The sequence below is a fragment of the Mustela erminea genome, chromosome 9 (genome assembly GCF_009829155.1).
Source record: "Mustela erminea isolate mMusErm1 chromosome 9, mMusErm1.Pri, whole genome shotgun sequence".
NCBI lineage: Eukaryota > Metazoa > Chordata > Mammalia > Carnivora > Mustelidae > Mustela > Mustela erminea.
Genome location: NC_045622.1, coordinates 55,730,887 through 55,751,443, shown reverse-complemented (window position 1 = coordinate 55,751,443; position 20,557 = coordinate 55,730,887). Strand labels below are relative to the sequence as shown.

The 20,557-nt window shown below is 47.6% G+C and overlaps 1 protein-coding gene across 2 annotated transcripts; it reads left to right on the top strand.

The window, feature by feature from the left end:
• The first annotated feature begins 6,124 nt into the window (after positions 1-6,124).
• Positions 6,125-19,983, top strand: DNAJB13 (DnaJ heat shock protein family (Hsp40) member B13). Of its 2 annotated transcripts, XM_032358179.1 has the most exons (8): positions 6,125-6,269; positions 11,436-11,539; positions 12,513-12,674; positions 15,393-15,550; positions 16,597-16,710; positions 17,753-17,866; positions 18,741-18,817; positions 19,401-19,982. In XM_032358179.1, the coding sequence occupies exons 1-8, from the start codon at positions 6,202-6,204 to the stop codon at positions 19,552-19,554; spliced, it is 951 nt and encodes a 316-aa protein (XP_032214070.1). In that variant the 5' UTR covers positions 6,125-6,201; the 3' UTR covers positions 19,555-19,982. The 2 variants fall into 2 exon arrangements, with proteins under 2 accessions (XP_032214070.1, XP_032214071.1); XM_032358180.1 differs by lacking the exon at positions 6,125-6,269 and having other exon boundaries at positions 11,439-11,539; positions 12,453-12,674; positions 19,401-19,983.
• Positions 19,984-20,557: the final 574 nt, after the last annotated feature.

Sequence of the window (20,557 nt, the reverse complement as noted above, 5' to 3'; positions counted from 1 at the left end):
AGATAGATGGACAGGCCAGTCAGCGTTATCAGTGCACTGCGTAAAGACTGGTCATTGATTCCCACTCTTCGGAAGCTGTTGCCTGCTTGGGGAAGCTGGCCTCGATAAAATATTCAACCACGTCCATCACTGTCCACTCCAGGGAATCAACCAGCTTCTCTTTGACCCCAGAAGGACATCGGCCCTGGGTAGGGCTGGTTTTCCTAACTGACCCCTCAACTTATCCCAAACCTGCAGTTGACTTCTTAGGTCTTTAATTTATTTCTCTGTCCTTTGGCCCAACTCCAGAAGTGTGTTTTAACTTTTCAAATATTCCTAAAGTAGGCCTCAAAGGATGTGAAATAGCTACTTTAAAGCAGGTCCTCCTCTAAATAGTGTGGTTTCAGAGGACCCAGAAAATTTCTTAAATATCTCAGTCACTAATACCTGAAATGCCATTAAGGGACCCAGCGTTTTCATCCACAGTTAGAGATGAGCTTTAAAACATAGCTGTCTTTTCCCACAACTGACTGACATTAGATCCTTTTTTTTTTCTTTTTAAAGAGAGGAGGGAGGGAGAAAGGAGTCTTCTTCTTCTTCTTCTTTTTTTTTTTTTCTTTTAGAAAGACGGCATGGTGGGGCGCCTGGGTGGCTCAGTGGGTTAAGCCGCTGCCTTCGGCTCAGGTCATGATCTCGGGGTCCTGGGATCGAGTCCCACATCGGGCTCTCTGCTCGGCGGGGAGCCTGCTTTCCTCTCTCTCTCTGCCTGCCTCTCTGCCTGCTTGTGATTTCTCTCTGTCAAATAAATAAATAAATAAAAATAAAGATTTTATTTATTTATTTGACAGAGAGAAATCACAAGCAGGCAGAGAGGCAGGCAGAGAGAGAGGAGGAGCAGGCTCCCCACTGAGCAGAGAGCCCGATGTGGGACTCGATCCCAGGACCCCGAGATCATGACCTGAGCCGAAGGCAGCGGCTTAACCCACTGAGCCACCCAGGCGCCCCAATAAATAAAATCTTAAAAAAAAAAAAAAAAAAAAAAAGAGGGCATGGTGGGGAGAGAAGCAGAGGGAGAGGGAGAGAGAAACTCAAGTACTAAGCCCAACACTGGGCTCAATCTCCCACCTGATTACGATCTAAGCCAAAACCAAGAATTGGACATTTAACTGACTGCACCGAGGGAGAGAGAGAGAGAGAATGAATGAATCTTTTTTTTTTTTAATGATTTTTATTTATTTATTTGACAGACAGAGATCACAAGTAGGCAGAGAGGCAGGCAGAGAGAGGAAGGGAAGCAGGCCTCCCGCTGAGCAGAGAGCCCGATGCGGGGCTCGATCCCAGGACCCTGGGATCATGACCTGAGCTGAAGGCAGAGGCTTTAACCCACTGAGCCACTCAGGTGCCCCAGATTGAATGAATCTTAAGCAGGCTCCACGCCCAGGGTGAAGCCCAACATAGGGCTCCATCTCAGGACCCAGAGATCAAGACCTGATCGGAAATTAAGAGACACTTAACAATGAGCAACCCAGTCGCCCCTAGATCCTTTTTTAAGAACACATTTACATTTGAGAGGAGTAAAGGAGTAGTACTTAGAAAAGAAGCTCCTGAAGAAGGAAGAGGAGGAAAAAAGGAAGGGATATAGTGTGGCATTGGCCCAGGGAAAGATCAGTGGACCAGTAGTCCAGATACAAACCCACGTATATATGAAAAGTTTATACATAACACAGCAGTCAATACAGATTGGTGCGGGAAACAGAGAACTGCTAAATGAATGGTTCTGGGACAACTCTATATCAAAAAGAAGAAAATGATACTACCTTGTACCATATTCCAAAAAAAAAAGTTCTAGGTGAATTAAAGACTTAAGAGTGAAATGGACTCTCAGAAGAAAATATAGGTGAAGATCTTTATGACCCTCTACAGAGAATATTTCTTAGACATAAAAAGTATAATCAAAAAGGAAAAGATTGGTAAGTTCTACCCTCCTAAAAAAATTGGTAAAAACACAAGCTCGGAAATGAAAGGGGTTTTTATTTTATCTATTTTCAACAAATATAAAACGTGAAGAATCCCCCTGCCCCCCCAAAAAAGCCCAGTAGAAAAATGGTCAAAAGAGGGACACCTGAGTGGCTCAGTTGGTTGAGCATCTGGTTTTGACTCAGGTCATGATCCAGGGTCCTGGGATTAAGTGCCACACTGGGCTCCCTGCTCAGTGGGAAGCCTGCTTCTTCCTCTCCCTCTGCCAACCATTCCCCCTGCTTGTGTGCTCTCTCTTTCTTTCTCTCTCTCTCTCTCTGACAAATAAGTAAAATCTTACGAAAAATGGGCAAAAGACATAAATAGGCTTTCACGATAAAAAACAAATGGGCAATAAACATGAAAAGACAAAAAAAATGGAAATCAAAGTCTGCAATGAGTTGTTTCACATCTATATTGGCAAACATTTAAAAACTTGACATCCGTGGTGCCTGGCTAGTTCAGTGGGTAGAGCCTGCAACTCTTGATCTCAGGGTTGTGAATTCAATCTCCATGTTGGGCATGGAGCCTACTTAAAATAAGACACACACACACACACACACACACACACACACACACACGTGTGTGTATGTATGTATGTGTACATGTACTTTAAAAGAAAATTAAAAATTGGACATCAAGAATTGGTAAGAATGTAGGGGCACCTGGGTGGCTCAGTTGTTGAGTGTCTCCCTTCAGCTCAGGTCATGATCCTGGGGTCCTGGGATGGAGCTCGCTGCATTAGGCATCAGGCTCCCTGCTTAGCAGGAGGCCTGCTTCTCTCTCTCCCAATCCCCCTGCTTGTGTTCCCTCTCTCGCTGTGTCTCCCTCTGTCAAGTGAATAAATCTTTCTATCTGGTGAGCTGGTTGTTAAATATTTACAAGTACGCCACAGGAGATGCATAGTAGTGAAACAATGAATAAAAGCAAGCGAATACTAAGTAGGTAGAGAGGAGCGCACAGGGGCAACATTCCTTATAAGGAATGTTCTAATGCTGCTCTTCTGTGCATATAAACTTCCTAAGGAAAAGAAAATAAGCAAGGGTTAGCTTGGTGGAAGGCAGGGCCAGTGGCATGTGTATATATACACACTGGAGAATCTGAGAGAGGTAGCTCCAAAGATGAATGTGAATGTGAGAGAGAGAATGGTTAGTTGGGGCAGTTGCAAGCATGCTTTTCATGCTCAAGCATTCTGAGAAGCAAGGAGCAAGGGGGTTGGTGTGCCCTGGTAGGAGAGATTAGGGTAGATGGGGTGAGAGCAGATCACCGCATGCTTATGTGCCAGGGTCAGCAGTTTGGATTAACTGTGGGCAATGTGTGGGCAAAAAAGTCTTGGCAGGGTAGAGGCAAGATGGGCAGGATAGTGAGGAAGTTGGAAAGGCTTTGCTGGAAAGTGAAAGCCAAAGCAAGACCATGGCTCTGAGGACGAAGAGGCTTAAGAAGTCCCTAAGATGTAAAATAGACGGAGCTTAGTGACTGATTGGATGTGGGATGTGGAAAATAGGACGCTTCTGCCCACAAGGAGGTAGAACAGAATTCCCCACTCTTTAAGGGTGGGCCATGAAATGACTTTCTTCCAAGGAGTACAATCCAGAAAGGAGGAAACAAAAGTAACCTTACAGTGGAGAGAAAACTGAAAAGGCTACCTCAGCAGGTGAAGGTCATCATTGCCAGTGATGTCATGTTGATAGTAGGTCTCTTTGATATGTTGGGCTGAGAATGGCATTTCACCTCTGTGGTCTTCCTTCCAGAAGCCCTTAGCCTCAGTCTAATCATAGAAAAAATATCAAGCAAATCCCATTGAGAGGCTGTACAAAATACAACCCGGTACTCCTTATTAAACTATCAAAATCATCAAAAAACAAGAAAAGTGAGAAACAGTTTTAGCCAGCAAAACCCTAAGGAAACCTGACAACTAAAGGTAATGTGGTATCCTGGTTGGAATCCTGGAATAGAAAAAAAAGACATTAGGTTAAAAACTAGGAAATCTGAAAGTGTGGACTTCCATTATAAATGAGGTATCTGGAGGAAATAAAACTAAAAGTCAACTTACTGAATGGGAGCAGATATTTGCAAATGACATATCTAATAAAGGGCTAATATCCAAAATATACAAAGAACTGCTAAAACAAGACCCAAAAACCAAATACTCCTATTAAAAAATGGGCAGAAGCCATGAAAAGACATTTCTTCACAGAAAACCTACACATGGCCAACAGACACATGAAAAGGCGCTCAACATCACTCAGGGAAATGCAAATCAAAACTACGATATCACCTCACATCTAAATTGACTAAAATTAACAACACAAGAAACAAGTGTTGGCAAGGATGTGGTGAAAAAGGAGTCCTCCTGCACTGTTGGTGGGAATGCAGCCACTATGAGAAAACAGCATGGAGGTTCTTCAAAAAGTTAAAAATTAGACAAACCATAAGAGAATCTTAATCTCAGGAAACAAACTGAGGGCTGTTGGAGTAGAGAGGGGTGGGAGGGATAGGGGGGCTGGGAGATGGACACTGGGGAGGGTCAGTGCTATGGTGAGTGCTGTGAATTGTGTAAGACTGATGATTCACAGACCTGTACCCCAGAAACAAATAATACATTATATGTTAATAAAACACACATATATGTATGTGTGTGTGTGTGTGTGTATGTGTGTGTGTATATATTCACATACACACACATACAAAAAAGGTTTTAAAATATGGGGTGCCTGGGTGGCTCAGTCATTAGGTGTTTGCCTTCAGCTCCGGTCATGATCCTGGGCTCCTGGGATTGAGCCCACGATCGGACTCCCTGCTTGGTGGGAGGCCTGCTTCTCCCTCTCCCACTCCTCCTGCTTGTGTTCCCTCTCTTGCTGTCCCTCTCTGTCAAATAATAAATAAAATCTTTAAAAAAAAAAAGTTAAAAAATAGACCTACCTCATGATCCAGTAATCGCACTGCTGGATATCTATCCAAAAAAATACAGAAAGACCAATTCAAAGAGATACATGCACCCCTGTGCTTATAGTAGCATTATCTACAATAGCCAAATTATGGAAACAGCCCATGTACATGAACAGATAACAAAGTGGTGTATTTATGCAACAGAATATTGTTCAGCCATAAAGAAGAATGAAATCTTGCCATTGGCAACAACATGGATGGAGCTAGGGAGTATTACGCCAAATGAAATAAGCCAGTCAGTTTAAGTCAAATACAATATGGTTTCACTCATATGTGGAATTTAAGAAACAAAACAAACTAACCTGGGTGGGAGTAAACGAGAGGCAAACCAAGAAACAGATGCTTACCTAGAGAGAACAAACTGATGGTTACCAGAGGGCAGATGGTGGAGGGATGGGTGAAACAGGTGTTGGAGATTAAGGAGGGCACTTATTGTAATGAGCACCAGGTGATACATGAGTTATTGAATCACTGTATTGTACACCTGAAACTAATATAACACTGTAAACTATAGTGCAGATAAATTAAAACTTAATAAATAAATGTCACTAAATTGAACATTAGAAAAAAATCACAATGTATCAATATTGATTATTATTTGTGATAAGTATACCTTTCTCATGTAAGCCATTAAGAGTACAGGAAACTGGGTGTGGGGTATATGGGAATTCTGTCTTCCCAACTTTTCTGAAAGTCTAAAACTATTCTAAAATTTAAAACTTATTTTTAAAAAATCAGCTAGATGCATTTGTTCTGAAAATGTTTTTTTTTTTTTTTAAGATTTTATTTATGAGAGACAGTGTGTTGGAGTGGGGGTGGTGGGGCAGAGCGAGAGGGAGAAAGAGTCACAAGCCAACTCTGACTCCGCACTGACCCTGGGGCCCCAGTGGGGCTCGTTCTCACGACCTGAGGTCATGACCTGAGGTGAAACCAAGAGTCGGACCCTCAACCAACTGCCCCACCTAGGCATCCCTGTTCTGAAAAGTTTTAATTAAAATTAATTGCTACTTTCCTTAAAAACTGAGTTGAGAGTTTCTGAGTTGAGTGACCTTTATCAGGGTCACAGAGTCAGCCCCTATTCTTCTAATTCTTCTCTTGGCTCTTCTGTGAGGCAGAACTGAACAGGTGGTTTGCTTGGGCAGGAAGGACTACCACTCCCAGAGTGCCCCTGTACGGTTGTCAGGAGCAACCAGAGAATGCAGACTAACAGCCCTCTTGGAGTCGGGATTATACAACTGGGTGCCTTGCCAGGCAGCCATGGGCCAGGACTATTACTCCGTGCTTGAGATCACTCGCAATTCAGAGGATGCCGAGATCAAGAAGGCGTAAGTGGGGGGCGGGAGTGAGGCTTTAGGGGAGTGCCAGGAAGGCTCCACCTTTATCTTCCAAACTGAGCTTTCTTGCACAGTTTAGGGCAGGCAAGATAAACCTTGTTCCTTCTCTTGATTCTTGCTTACCTATACTCTAGGTTTGGGCTGGGTTAGAGTTCCCAATCCATCATGCTTTACCTCCTAAACCCTATCTCTCTTCCTGCTCATCCTGGTTTTCCTAGCAATAAAAGTCAGGACAAAGGAGACATTTGAACTTTATTCTGATTATGGAGAACCAAAGGATTGAAAATAGTTGAGTGACCTGACCAAATGGGTGTGTTTCATATTTTATTCTGGCCATCAGGTGAGTTTGTTTTTGTTTTTGGTTTTTTAAGATTTTATTTATTTATTTGAGAGACAGAGATCAAAAGTAGGCAGAGAGGCAGGCAGAGAGAGAGGAGAGAGCAGGCTCCATGCTGAGCAGAGAGCCCAATGTAGGGCTTGATCCCAGGACCCTGGGATTATGACCTGAGCCGAAGGCAGAGGCTTTAACCCACTGAGCCACCCAGGTGCCCCTCAGATGAGTTTTTAATGCTGAACGGCATTTCTCAATACTTCCATCAGGTCTTGGGGATTTTGCGGTCTATTTCCAAAAAAGTGTAGGATGGGAGTCAGCACATTTTTCTGAAGAAAAAAAAAAGTGTTTTTGGGGGGCAGCTGGGTGTCTCAGTCAGTTAAGCATCTGACTTGATTTCAGCTTGGGTCGTGATCTCCAGGTCATGAGATTGATCCCTGCGTCAGGCTCCACACTAGGTCTCAAGCCTGCTTGGGATTCTGTCTCTCCCTCTGCTCCCCCCAAACCACACACACCCTGTTCGCTCACACACGCACTCTCTCTCTCTCAAGAAAAAAAAAAAAAAAGTGTTTTTTAAATATATATTTATTGAGTGCCTACCCTATGGTTAGGGGCAGTGGTAGAAGCTGGAGATATGATCATGAATCAGACAGATAAGTAGCTTGATTTTGTTGATTAATACAGATAATGAATAAGTCATAAGTGTGATGAATGTTACAGAAGGGGAAGTACAGAGGGTTGTGAAAGCTTATTTTAGAAGTAGAGAGACCCTATTCAGGGGCTGTCAGGATAATCAAGGCTGACAATGAAGCTTAGGTGCACCTGGGTGGCTCAGTGTGTTAAGCGTTCATCTTTACCTCAAGGCATGATCTCAGGGTCCTGGGATCAAGCCCCCCATTGGGCTCTCTGCTCAGGAGGGAGCCTACTTCTCCCTCTGCCTCTGCCCCTCTCCTTGCTTATGTGCTCTCTCAATCTCTCTCTCTCATATGAATAAATAAGATCTTTTTAAAAAAGAAAAAAGAATGGGCGCCTGGGTGGCTCAGCTGCCTTCAGCTCAGGTCATGATCCCAGGGTCCTGAGATCGAGCCCCACATCGGGATCTCTGCTCAGCAGGGAGCCTGCTTCCCCCTCTCTCTCTGCCTGCCTCTCTGCCTACTTGTGATCTCTGTCTGTCAAATAAATAAATAAAATATTAAAAAAAAAAAGAAGAAGATGAAGCTTGAAGCAAGACAGTGGGTTGGTGAGAAGAGAGAGAATGGACTTGGCTCTTTTTTTTTTTCAAGATTTTATTTATGTATTTGACAGAGATCACAAGTAGGCAGGGAGGCAGGCAGAGAGAGAGAGAGGGAAACAGGCTCCCCGCTGAGCAGATAATCAAGGGAGAGAGCCCGATGGGGGCTCGATCCCAGGACTCTGAGATCACGACCTGAGCTGGAGACATAGGCCTAACCCCCTGAGCTACCCAGGTGCCCCTTGACTTGGCTTTTAATCAGATCTTTGGAGGGTAAGGAAAAAGGGAGGAATCTGGGATAATACAATTATGGTTGGGCAGTAATCCATTTATTGAATGTACAGATTCTGTTCTGAAAACCTCCCATCCTTATTTCATTTAATCCTTACAACAACCCTGAGAGGTAGGTGCTATTATTATCCCAAGCCCATGTGCCTAGTAACCAGTATCTGGACACCAGGCCTACTGTGGTCCAGGTCCTATAGGGCATTAATTGTGGGGTAAGTCGAAAGAGTCTACAGTGTGGCTGAGAAACAAGACACAGACTCATGAGACAATTACAGAATAACTCAGGACAGTGTGTGATGTCACCCACAGTTCAGAGCATCTCCTTGGCCAATGGGAGGTCACAAAAGGTTGGAGTGCCGAAAAGTAAGCCAAATTTAAACACTAGAAACACCTAGATCTGAATCCAGGCTCTCCTACCCACTAGCTGTGTGACATGGACAAAGTGCCCTCTCTGGGCCTCGTTTTCCCATCTCTAAAATAACAGTAACAAACAGTGGCACCTGGGTGGCTCAGTGCGTTGGGCATCTGCCTTCAGCTCAGGTCATGGTCCTGGGTCCTGGGATTGCCCTTCACTGGACTCCCTGCTCAGCAGGGGGCCTGCTTCTCCCTCTTGCTCTACCCCTCCCCCTGCTTGTGCTCTCTCTCGTGCACTCTCTCTAATAAGTAAATTCTTAAAAATTAATAATTATAAAGGTTGTTCTAGTATTAATATGGGATTGTATGAGATAATGAATATGAAATGCCCAGCAATCATTTGCCCCAAAACCAGGTCCTATAGAGTGGTTAAAAGGACCACGTGTATTTCAAACAATAACCGTTAACCCTTCTCTCTTGTAACAGTTTTAAGAGATGAGTGCCATACTGGAGTACCTAGATTTTTGACCTCCCTGCTCAAAATGCTGAATGTATATAATGAAGAAAAGCTCCACGATGATTCCTAATTGCCTAGCTATTTCCCTTCTCAGTGTCTCTCATTTGGTCTCAGCTGCTACATCTGAGCTGTGACTCACCTCCGTCTTGGGCACTCAGTAAAACAGTGATGGTTGTAAGTAAAACTTACAACTACGCAAGTTTGTATGAACACGGAACTCTTCTCAAACCCACTTACTTTTACTCATTGATAGAATATTCTTTCAGTTCTCCTCATAACTGACTTTGGCCTTTGTAACTGAGAAGGGCTGGTTTCAAAGCCTCAAGGAGGTCATGACAATTGTCTTCAAGTCTCTGAAGGTGGAACAAGCCGATACTCTCTGTAAGGCCTCCAAGGTCAGAGTTAGGACCTTCAGAGTTAGAGGACAGCAGGCCTCACTAAGATGAAATGTTGCCTCCAAGTCCGAGCGGTCCCACCCTGAGATGGGCTGCCTTGTGGGACAGTTACATTGGGTCATTCTTTTACTCTCTGCTGCTCAGAGCTAGGCACCAGGGACACAGAACCAGACACAGTAACTCAAGGAAATCACGCTAGTGGGAGAGACAAGCCAGTCAATAACCAGCTGGAGCACCAAGTACTAAGTTTAGGGATGGAAGGCACTGGGGACTCGGGAAGGGGATTCTAACCCAGAATGGAGGCTGCAGTTAGGGAAGGCATCCTGGAGGAGTTGACCCTGAGCTGTGTGTTGGAAGATGAATGAAAATGTGCCAGTGGGAGATGGGAGGGACTGGAGAGGGGTGAGTGTTACAGGTGAAGGGAGTAGAATGTCAAAGACATGAGCAACGCAGTGTGGGGAGTTTGGAGCCTGGGCAGAAGGTCAGTAGAGGTCATGGGAGTGGGGAGAGAGAGCTGTGAGTAAGAAGGCCAGAGAGAGAAGCAGAGGCTTGAATCTCAGATAGATTTGGATTTTATGCTGAAGACAAAGGGGAAACCAGTGGAGGATTTAGGCCGCAGAGTGACTTGGTCAGGGGGCAGCACGCCAAAAGGCCTGGGGAAGGGGAGCACTAGAAACAGGAAACCATAGTTCTGCAATAGTTGTAGGGATGAAGCAGCAGGAAGAGAACATTAGGGAGAAAGAAAAACCAACGTGCCTTGGTAACAGGTGGGATGGGGGTGGAGGGGACAAAGAACCTGGGAGTTGATAACGTTCAGGTTATTGGCTGCAGTTCCTAGGTAAGTGAGCAAAAAATGAGGGAATGAAAGTGTGTTTCATTTGGGCTCATTGAGTTTGTGGGGCCTTTGGGACATCAGAGAGGAGATACCAAGATGGCTCTGGGAGCTGGGCCCTCTGAACTGCATCAGTAGACACCGTGGGGCTCAGACTTCCTGAAGAGAGCCCAAGGCAGGTGATTGGGAGGGAGGTGAGAGGGGCTGGGGTCTTTATTCCCAGCTCCCTTCCTAGGAGGGCCCTTCAGGTTGGCTATGTTCCTTAAATGAAGTGACGGCTCCTGCCAAGGGCCCCCATACACACACCCTTCCGTGGGATGTCATGAACTTCTCCTTCCCCTCACTCCTATAGGCTCGAGGGCATCAGGATCCCTCAGGGCTCCTGACCTTGGGCTACAGCGCCGTCCCCTATGGTTATCCTCCCTATCTCCCACACTTCGGTGAGTGGTCCCTTTATCAACTCCACAAATCCCCCAGTCCATGCCAGCTCTTTCCTCCCAGACACTGAGGGTACAGCTTTTCAGATGCTGTAGGTGCTGCCTCACTTGAGTGGTGGGATGGGGCAGCTATGGAAGCTGGGCAGCGAATGAGCACAGAAGCAGGAGACACTAAGAGGGCCTGACATGTGCTGAGTGCCTCTCTGTACTCAGCCCTTTGACGCCTTATTTTATGTGATCTTCCCAAGAAGCCTAGGGGTCAGTTCAGACATCAAGACAGGATTCGAAATATATTGGGGGAGGCATGTGTGAGGGTCAAGGAGGAGCAAGAGTGGGCAGGAGGGCCTTCAGACCCCAGTGCAGGTCTGATGCCTGTGGTGGGGGAGCTGGGTGGGGAGGGCCGCAGAGTCGGCTGGAGAAAATGCTCAGCCCGGATGATTGGCAGGAGTTCCGAGGCAGAGGTTGTAGGTTGGAGGGGTCCTGTGTCCCACAGGGAGGCACAAGCACAAACATCCCCACCATGCTTGGGCCCTAGCTGGAGCAGGTGGAGGAGGGGTAGCTTCAGCACAAACACCGAGGGCAGGCAGCTACGCTTTCTCCCCGCTGGGCCCTCTTCAAGGGCATCTGAGCCATGGGCCACCTTGGCTACCACAGCCCAGACTTTATAGCTGGGAACATCAAAGCAATGAACAGAGAGCCAGCTCTAAGCCAGCTCTAAGCATCTCGGGCCCGTTTCAGCTGCTATGACGAGTATGAATCCTCCCTCCTCCAGGTACCGGAAACTGGCCCTGAAGAACCACCCGCTCAAGTCCAGCGAGCCATCTGCAGCAGAGACATTCAGGCAAATAGCAGAGGCCTATGATGTGCTGAGCGACCGTGAGTGACTCCGCTCTCTTCCTCAGGTCTTGGGTGTTGGGCTTTCTGAGGGGGCCCAACAGAGAGGAGGCATTCCTCTTCCTGCCCTGGGCAAACTTAGAAAGAAAACAGCACGAAGAATTAGTCACCTATCTCAGTAGTCCAGAGATAAGGCTGACGTGGCGTGGGGAGTCCTTGGATTAAGCTGATCTGCTCAGCTGGTCTTGGAGGGGGCAGAACCTGGTGCAGGTCCCCACAGCCCCCACATTCACCCTGGGCCCGCAGGGATGGGCACAGTGAGATGCTTCCCGCCAAGGCAGGAAGGTAAGGCTGAAGCTGGTGTGTGCCTTTACTCTTCCCGGACGGCCAAGGAGAGCATGTCTATAAAGGGGCATGGAGAGGCTGGTAATTGAGAAATCTCCTGAAACTAGGAGTATAGAAAGCGATTCCTCCCCTCTGCCCTGGGCAGTACCTGCATGGACATCCTGAAGTCTTGTCCCAGAGACTAGTGACAGATCCTGTGCTGAAGAATGGCCAGATCACAAAGGTTTTTCTGGTCCCGAGTTCTCAGGACTTTGGAGTCCTTAGACTGTAGGAGTTCAAAGCTCTAGAATTTGGGAGCTCTAGAATTCTTGGATTCTAGAATTTCAAGGTGCTAGGATTCTACCTGCCCCAGATAAAACTGTATTTGTGATGATGAGTTTAGCCAAATTCCAGGACAGTAGCCTGACTGTTAATCTCTAGATCCTCCTCCAGTCCTCCCCCACCGTTGTGGCTCTCCTCCAGGCTACAGGCCCATACCTAGATGCACCCACCATGAGATTCCGCACCTGACTTTTCAGATCTCCTTCCAAAGACTGCCAGACAACAGGCACGTTAGAAATAAGGTTGCTTTTGCCCTTTTCTCTCCACCCTGTGTTCATCTGCTTCCCAGCCCAGTAGCTATCTTAGTCCCTGAGACCGGCCCCTTCCTCAAGGTACAACATGTCCACAGCTGTGAAGAGAGGCATCTATGACAAGTTTGGAGAAGAGGGCCTGAAGGGCGGGATTCCCCTGGAGTATGGAGCCCAGACCCCATGGACCACTGGTTATGTCTTCCACGGCAACCCTGAAAAGGTTTTCCATGATTTCTTCGGAGGAGACAACCCCTTTGGTGGTAAGAGGCCCCACCTCCCCACTTGCCTTACTGGGAAAGGACAGAGCTATAAAAGGTTTCTTTTCCTTGAATCCTTTTGTTTATTTAAGAAATAGATATAGTGCCTGATTAAAAAAATTGTATTAAAGAAGAAATAAAGTCTAGCCTTTATTCCTTCTCTAGGAGCAGCCACTTACTGCTAACAGTTTATGTATCCTTCCAGAAATTTTCTGTGCATTTATGAGCATATATTTATGTTTACATAAGCCTTTTACCTAATTAAGGAAAGAGGACCATATTGTACGTGCTGAGTTTTTTTCACTTAGTGTATCTTGGAGATGATCTTATTATGTACCATATTGTATATAGATCTGTTTCATTCATTTTATTTTTTTTAAAGATTTTGTTTTTTATTTATTTGACAGAGAGAAATCACAAGTAGATGGAGAGGCAGGCAGAGAGAGAGAGAGGGAAGCAGGCTCCCTGCTGAGCAGAGAGCACGATGCAGTACTCGATCCCAGGACCCTGAGATCATGACCCGAGCCGAAGGCAGCGGCTTAACCCACTGAGCCACCCAGGCACCCCTGTTTCGTTCATTTTAATAGCTGCATCAGATTTCATTATACAAGTGTGTGTTAGTCAGCTGAGTACATGGATGGATGTGTGAATGAGCCCACATCCCGACAAACTTTCAAAGAGCTGATTTCTGAGGCTCAGGATCATCTCGCAAGGACAATTGACCCTCAGACCTTCTTCCTGGCTTCAGTTATGCGACTCAGAGAAGCTCGGTTTCATTGCCTGTCCCCCTGTAGCCTCTCCGCCTGGCTATACCACTGCCTTTCTGCATTTCAGAAGTTCTCTTTTCCTTTTCTCCATGTTAATAACAACCGAGTACAGCTCACTGTCTGTCTACCTCCGGGCCCCCTCCAACCCTGCATTGCCTTCTCCTGTCTGCCAGAGGGAACTAAGTTCATCAGCTGCATGTGTGACTGGACAAAGCGGGGGACTCAGGGTCAGGTCTGTTTCAGATCCACACACTGCCTCTTACGAGCTGTGTGGTTCTCGGCAAATCCCTTCACCACTCTGAAACCTCAACTTCCTTCCTGGTAAATGACTATACTAGTCCTTTCCTCACCCATCATTATCAAATGAGATAACGGGCTTCATAAATCCATTATGAACACGTGCTCTGCAGACTGAAAGATACTGTACAATGGATCTGTCTCTCCCAGAGACAGGCACATGGAAAAGAGACAGCTTGGAGGAGCCAACCCAGAGCTTATAGGGGCATTGCTTACAAGGTTTGGGGCTATACTGCCGGGACGCCCGGGTGGCTCAGTTGGTTAAGTGGCTGCTTTCGGCTCAGGTCATGATCCTAGGATCCTGGGATCAAGCCCCCACGTCGGGCTCCTTGTTTGGCAGGGAGCCTGCTTCTCCCTCTGCCTGCCACTCGCCTGTGTGTGCTCTTTCTCTCTCTCCGACAAATAAATAAATAAAATCTCTAAAAAAAAAAAAAGAAGAAGAAGAAGAAGAAGCTATACTGCTTCAGTGCTTCACCCCAGAGATTCTTGGGTCCCATCTCCCTTCAGGGCCGAGGGACAAGGCCTTCCTATGACCTGGCTACTGGGGTGTCTATAGCCCCGTACACCATAGCTGCAGGGTGAACGAATGAATTCAGTGAATGATACAAGAGGGGACCAGGTAATTCACAGGCCTCTTGATTCATTAGCACAGCACAGCAGGGCACACATTACAGTGAGGCCTTGCCCTAAAAATCTGAATTATGATAGCAACCTAGACTCTACACAAAAGGCTCCACATGTAGTGATAAGCACAGTGGTTCAGGGCACAGGTTCTAGAGTCACACTGTCTGAGTCCAGATGGACTGTGAAGCTGTGAGCATTTTCTTTGGCCTCTCTGCCCCGTAAGAGAACCATGTGAAGCACTGACACCAGCTCCTGCTGCAGAGTAAGCTTTCAGCGATGTCTAGTTCTTCATTATCATCTTGTTATTTAATCCTAATGGTAGAAGGCAGATCAGGCATTATTACTCCAATCCAAGCACAGAAAAACTGGAACCAAACTACTACATAGCACTTCAAGAGGCAAGGGCTCTTTGGACTGGGATGGAAGGGCAGCAAGAGGTGTTTATGGGTATAGAGCTGGGCAGGGAGAAAAGAGACTGAAGAAAAAAAAGTTTGGTGAACTCTCAAATTTTTAAGGAACACCCCTGCCCCAGCCCTTTGTCAGCAGCTGACCTCATAGAAACTTGAGTCTGGGGTCTCTAGTGGTATTGGGCTGGGCTGTACATGAGGGAAAGGGGAGCCTCGGGAAGGGTAGGAAGGACTAGAATGCTTATTATGACTCCCAGCGGCCTTCTAACTGCAGGAGTCATTTCTGGAATACCAGGAGCTGCCACCAGAGGGCACTCCTCTCCCTTCTGAGACAGCCAGTCTCCAGGGTTATTTCCCAAGTTTAGGGGGAAAGGAGTCAGGAGAGTGTGGGACTATCCAAAAAGGGTGGGGTGGGGGGCTTGAAGCAGTGGGAAGTGGCAAGGATTGATAATCATTGGATCTGCAATTAAGGATAACTTTTTGACCTGGCTTAACAGTCTGAGTCTGCAAGGTAGGAATGAGATGCTGGGTATTACACTTGGGGTGTAATATGTGTGAAGGTGTCTGTGCATCCAGGTCCCTGGGAGCAGCCTCTCTTACTCCTCTCCTCTCCCCACATCCTGCAGAGTTTTTTGATGAAGAAGGAAATGAGGTAGATTTGAACTTTGGGGGGCTCCGGGGCCGGGGAGTCAAGAAACAGGACCCCCCAATTGAACGAGACCTCTACCTATCCCTGGAGGACTTATTCTTCGGCTGCACCAAGAAAATTAAGATCTCCCGAAGGGTGAGTACTGGGCTTCCTCCTACTGGGAGCCACTACCTATCCTGTCCAATCTTACAAGTAACCTCCTCCCTGTCCTCACTGGAGACCTCAGGTATGGTCTCTGATGGAATCATGAAATCTCAAGTTTGGGGACCTAAGATAATAGAATTCTAGAATCTGAAGTTAGAAGGGACAATCAAAGGTCCCATTCTATCCCATGCAGGAATCTCCTCTCCAGTGTTCCTAACTGGGACAGAGTCTTTCCTTTCCTCTCAGTTCATCCCCATCCCTGTGGGAAGTTGGGCTCTTAAATGTGCAGAGTCTCCCGTGAATTCTGCCCTCTGGGCATTACCAGACCATACCCCCAGGGCTTCATCAGTGTGTAAGCCTCACAAGGAAGAAGAAACAATGTGGGCATGGAGGGTGGGCTGCAGGACATTCCCCAAGGAGTCTGATTGAAGACCTTCTGTGCCTCAGGGTACAGTCAGTCCTTGGGTTGGCCCTGTCCCGTGGCCCAACCCTATGCTAGGCACACAAGCAAGACCTTTTAACACCTTTCCCCAGAAGAGGAGATGCCAACAATGGCCATGCTTTCCGCGGATGGCACTTGTCTGGGCATGTGATTGGGGAATGGATGGATGACATAATAGGGAATGCTTGAATATGCTGACCTCTGTGGTCTTTCTCCCTTCATGATTAAGAGACCTCCCAGAGCCTCGTGGCCAGAGTCTCTTGGTTTGGAGAGAGGACCTGGGTATGTGTTCACTATGTATTTGTTAGTGGCCAGGGCCACGTGATTTCTAGGGCAGGAGTTGGGGGCTTGATCAACTCATGGTGACCACTTGGCATCTCAAGCCCCAGCCCTATGACATAGCCTGTCATCCTGGAATTATAAGTCCTTGGTTCCAGTGAATGGGGTGAGAGTGGGAATGGCTCTGGAAGGTTCTCCCTGTTGCTAGAGGAATGATCCCAAGCACAGAACCCCTGTAACAAATTTCTCATGTGAAAAGGCCAGCCGGGAAATCCCCAGCAAACCTCTCCCCACCCCCCTCGCCATCTGGCTGCAGGTGCTGAACGAGGATGGGTACTCCTCTACCATCAAGGACAAGATTCTCACAATTGATGTGAAACCTGGTTGGAGGCAGGGCACACGGATCACCTTTGAGAAGGAAGGGGACCAGGTGAGAAGGAGGGAATTGACTAGGATCCATCCTTAATTAGTGTCAGTTGCCTGGGCTTGTCCATGGAGTGGGAAGACTGAGAGGGAAGGAGGCAATGCTTTCTCCTGCCCCTGTGAGCACTACGCTGGTAGGGAGACCAGTCTGCAGAGTGGGTGAGATGATCCCCAGAATCCCTTATAGGCGACAGAGCCTCATCATACCTCTGTGAGTGGATACCCAGGGATTTTCCCCACTTTGCAGAATAAGAAACTGAGACCCAGAGAGGGAAGGGATTTGCCCAGGGCAAGAGCACAAGAGCTCTCTCTTCCTGATTTTCTTCAGTGCTTCTTGAATAAAGCCTAACTACAGGAGCTATTCAGAAACCACTTATTAATAATAATTTTAATACCATTTAATATCTTAATGATAATTACTTATTTAAATAAAAATATAAAATTATTGTTCAAGGCATGCTGAATTCTTAAGTCTGAGAAGAGGCAGAGTGATGGTGTTTTCAGAGCCGAAAGAGATTAATTCCTCGGCTGACGCTTCTTGCTCCCTTTCTCACCTGTAAAACATCTACTTCCAAAACACGCCCTTCAGGACCCCGCTCTAATGCTCCCAGCTGTGGGCAGCCTCCCCTGACCTCCCCACCTAGGTTAGGGCCTCTCTGGTCTCCTGCATCTGGGTTCCCTTTACCATAGTCGGGAGCACATTGAGGACTGTGGGCCTGTCGCCCACAGTGACAGTTAATGAAGCCTGGCAGGACAGAGGCTTGCTGGAAGTTGTCTTCAAATTTGCAGCTCAAGAGTTTTGCCCACCACCTCAGGAAGCCCCGTCCCCCTCCAGCTGAGTGAATCCTTTTGCTCAATAGAGGAGAAGTATTTGGGGGGGCTGGATTTCGGAGAAGGGGATACGAAAACAAACTGTAAAGGTCCTTCCAGAAAACCTGGTTGAATCTCTTCATTGTTCAGATGAAGACATGGAGACCAGTAGAGGTAGGAACTTGGCCAGTGGCACACAGCCAATTAGCCCTTGTCAACCCTTAGCCTCCTCTGCCCAGGGCCCCAACATTATCCCAGCCGACATCATCTTCATCGTAAAGGAGAAGCTACACCCTCGCTTCCGCAGGGAGAACGACAACCTCTTTTTTGTGAACCCCATTCCCTTGGGCAAGGTAAGTGGGCAAAGTAGAGGAGAAGAGGTGGGCAGATGAGAGTGAGCAAGCCGGCGCATTCTGCACTCCCCCACTGCATGGGGTAGGCCTTCAGAACGTGAGGAGAGCACATAGAATCTATGTGGTGTCTTCAGGGCCTCTCTGTGTCCTCAGACTCCAAGCACAGAAGAGCACTGGCCTAGGCTCTGCCTTCCCTCCCGCACTGCACCTGCAGGCAGTCACTCAGTCAGTCCTGCCACCTGGTCTGTTCATCTCTCAGTCTGGGTGTGAGCACCTGCGTCTGCCCAGGAGCCCTCTGGCGGCCCTCCCGCCTCCCTTCCCAACTTCTCTAGGCTCTTCCCCGTACTTATTGGACTTACTGGACTGTGCCACTGGCTTGTCTCAGCATCTCCTATGATGTTCAGGGCCCTCCACACTCTGCCCCTGCCGTTCTCCCCCCGTGCACTCCGACCACCGTGCCCTTCGGAGCTCCTGCCTGCTCACACCTCCGGATTCTTGTTTGTGCTATGCCCTTTGCGTGGAATGCTGTATCCACCTGGTCTCCCTGGCAAGCTCCTTCTCACCCTTATCAACTGCCATCATGGGGCCGCCCTCCTGTCCCACGCCAAAATGGTTCGTGGGCCTCTCCTTGGCTCCCGCAGACTCCTTGACTTCACTCTATCATAATATATGTCATCCTCAGTCTTAGCAGACTGAGCTCCTGCGAGCAGGTAGTTAGTGGCCTGGCTCGCTCTTCTGTGAGTCCTTAAACAGCCTTGTGCCTCCTTGAGGCAGGGCTCACGGCCTGGCACTGAATAAGCTCAGAAAGTGCCTTCTAAACAGAAAGGCCAAGGTGACCTCCCCCACTCCCACCTTTGGCCCTCATGTCCCCTAGGCCCTGACCTGCTGCACCGTGGAGGTGAAGACCCTAGACGATCGTCTGCTCAACATCCCCATCAATGATATTGTCCAGTGAGTGCCCCTGCTTGGGCCCCAGTTGGCAGAAGGGCTGGCCTGGGCCTTGGAGGGTAGTGGCACGCTGGGCAGCCCTGTGCCATTCAGTCCTGGCCAGAGACCTGAAATCCAGCCCCACCTCTGGCCAAGCTGCAGTCACCTGGTAAACGGGAGTGCCTTTCTCTAACTTGCACAAGGCCACTTTAGAGCCCAGAGGGCCCCCGTGTTGGGCAATCTTGGTTGCCTTCCTCCTCCTGAACCTCTCATTAGTGTTCTGAGTTGTATTCCTTAAGTCCTTTCCAGGAAAGGCCCTCCCCATGGGAAGCTTTACTCAGCCTCTCAGCATCCCAACTCAGGGTGGTATCTCTAGTTCTGGAACCCTCTGTTAGAGACTCAGTGTAAAAGGGTTGTCGAGGGAGCAGGCTGTCTGAACAAGCCAGTTCCCCCACCCCCACCCCGTTCTGGTTGAAATGAGCCCCATGGTGGAAAACCGTACTGATTGCCCCTTGCCTGAAGTTATGCAAGCAGGGGCAGCCTGGGATCTATCAAAATGCTCCTCTGCGGTGCCGCTAATTTCCCTTCTCTCATCCTCACGTCTCAGTCCCAAGTATTTCAAGAAGGTGTCAGGTGAGGGGATGCCGCTGCCCGAGGACCCCACTAAGAAGGGAGATCTCTACATCTTCTTCGACATCCAGTTCCCCACCCGCCTCACACCCCAAAAGAAACAGATGCTGCGCCAGGCATTGCTGACATAACTCTTGTGGACTGGGGGCTGGTGCGTGGAGGAGGCTAGCTGGGCCTTTAGCCCACCCCGGCCTTAGGATGTGCAGGGGAGCCAGCCCACAGCACAGATGGGAGGTGAGGATGGGATGGCAAGGGACTTTTAAACTGACACAATAAAGATTTATTTCCTACCTACCAGTTACACCCAGGAGACTGTGTTGGAGGAAAAGGAGCTTCATGTATCTCTTTCTTGTGAGCAGAGGGAAGGGCAAGGTGTAGGAAGCCTAAAACCTGGGTCCTTGTCCAGGTTTTTAAAATTTATTTAAATTCATTAGTTAATGTATGATGTGTTATTGGTTTCAGAGGTAGAACTCAGTGATGAAGTGATAGAAGATCAGTCTTATATAATATGCAGTGCTCATTGCATGCCTTCCTTAATGCCCATCACCCGGTTACCCCATCCCCTATCCCTCTCCCCTCCAACAACCCTCAGTTTGTTTCCTTATGGTTTGTCTCTCTCTCTAATTTTACCTTGTTTTATTTTTTCCTCTCTTCCCTATGATCCTCTGTTTTGCTTCTTAAATTGTACAACCCGGTGAGATCATATGATAATTATCTTTCTCTGATTGCTTATTTCACTTAGCATAATACCCTCCATTTCCATCCACATTGTTGCAAATGGCAATATTTCATTTCTGATGGTTGCATAATATTCGTGTGTGTGTGTGTGTGTGTGTGTGTGTGTGTGTGTGTACCACATCATCTTTACCCATTCATCTGTCAATGGACATCTGGGTTCTTTCTTTTTTTTTTTTTTTAAGATTTTATTTATTTGTTTGTCAGAGAGAGAGAGAGAGCACAAGCAAGCAGAGTGGCAGTCAGAGGCAGAGAGAGAAGAAGGCTCCCCGCTGAGCAAGGAGCCCGATGTGGGACTCGATCCCAGGACCCCGGGATCATGATCTGAGCTGAAGGTAGCCGCTTAACAAACTAAGCCACCCAGGCATCCCACATCTGGACTCTTTCAACAGTTCAGCT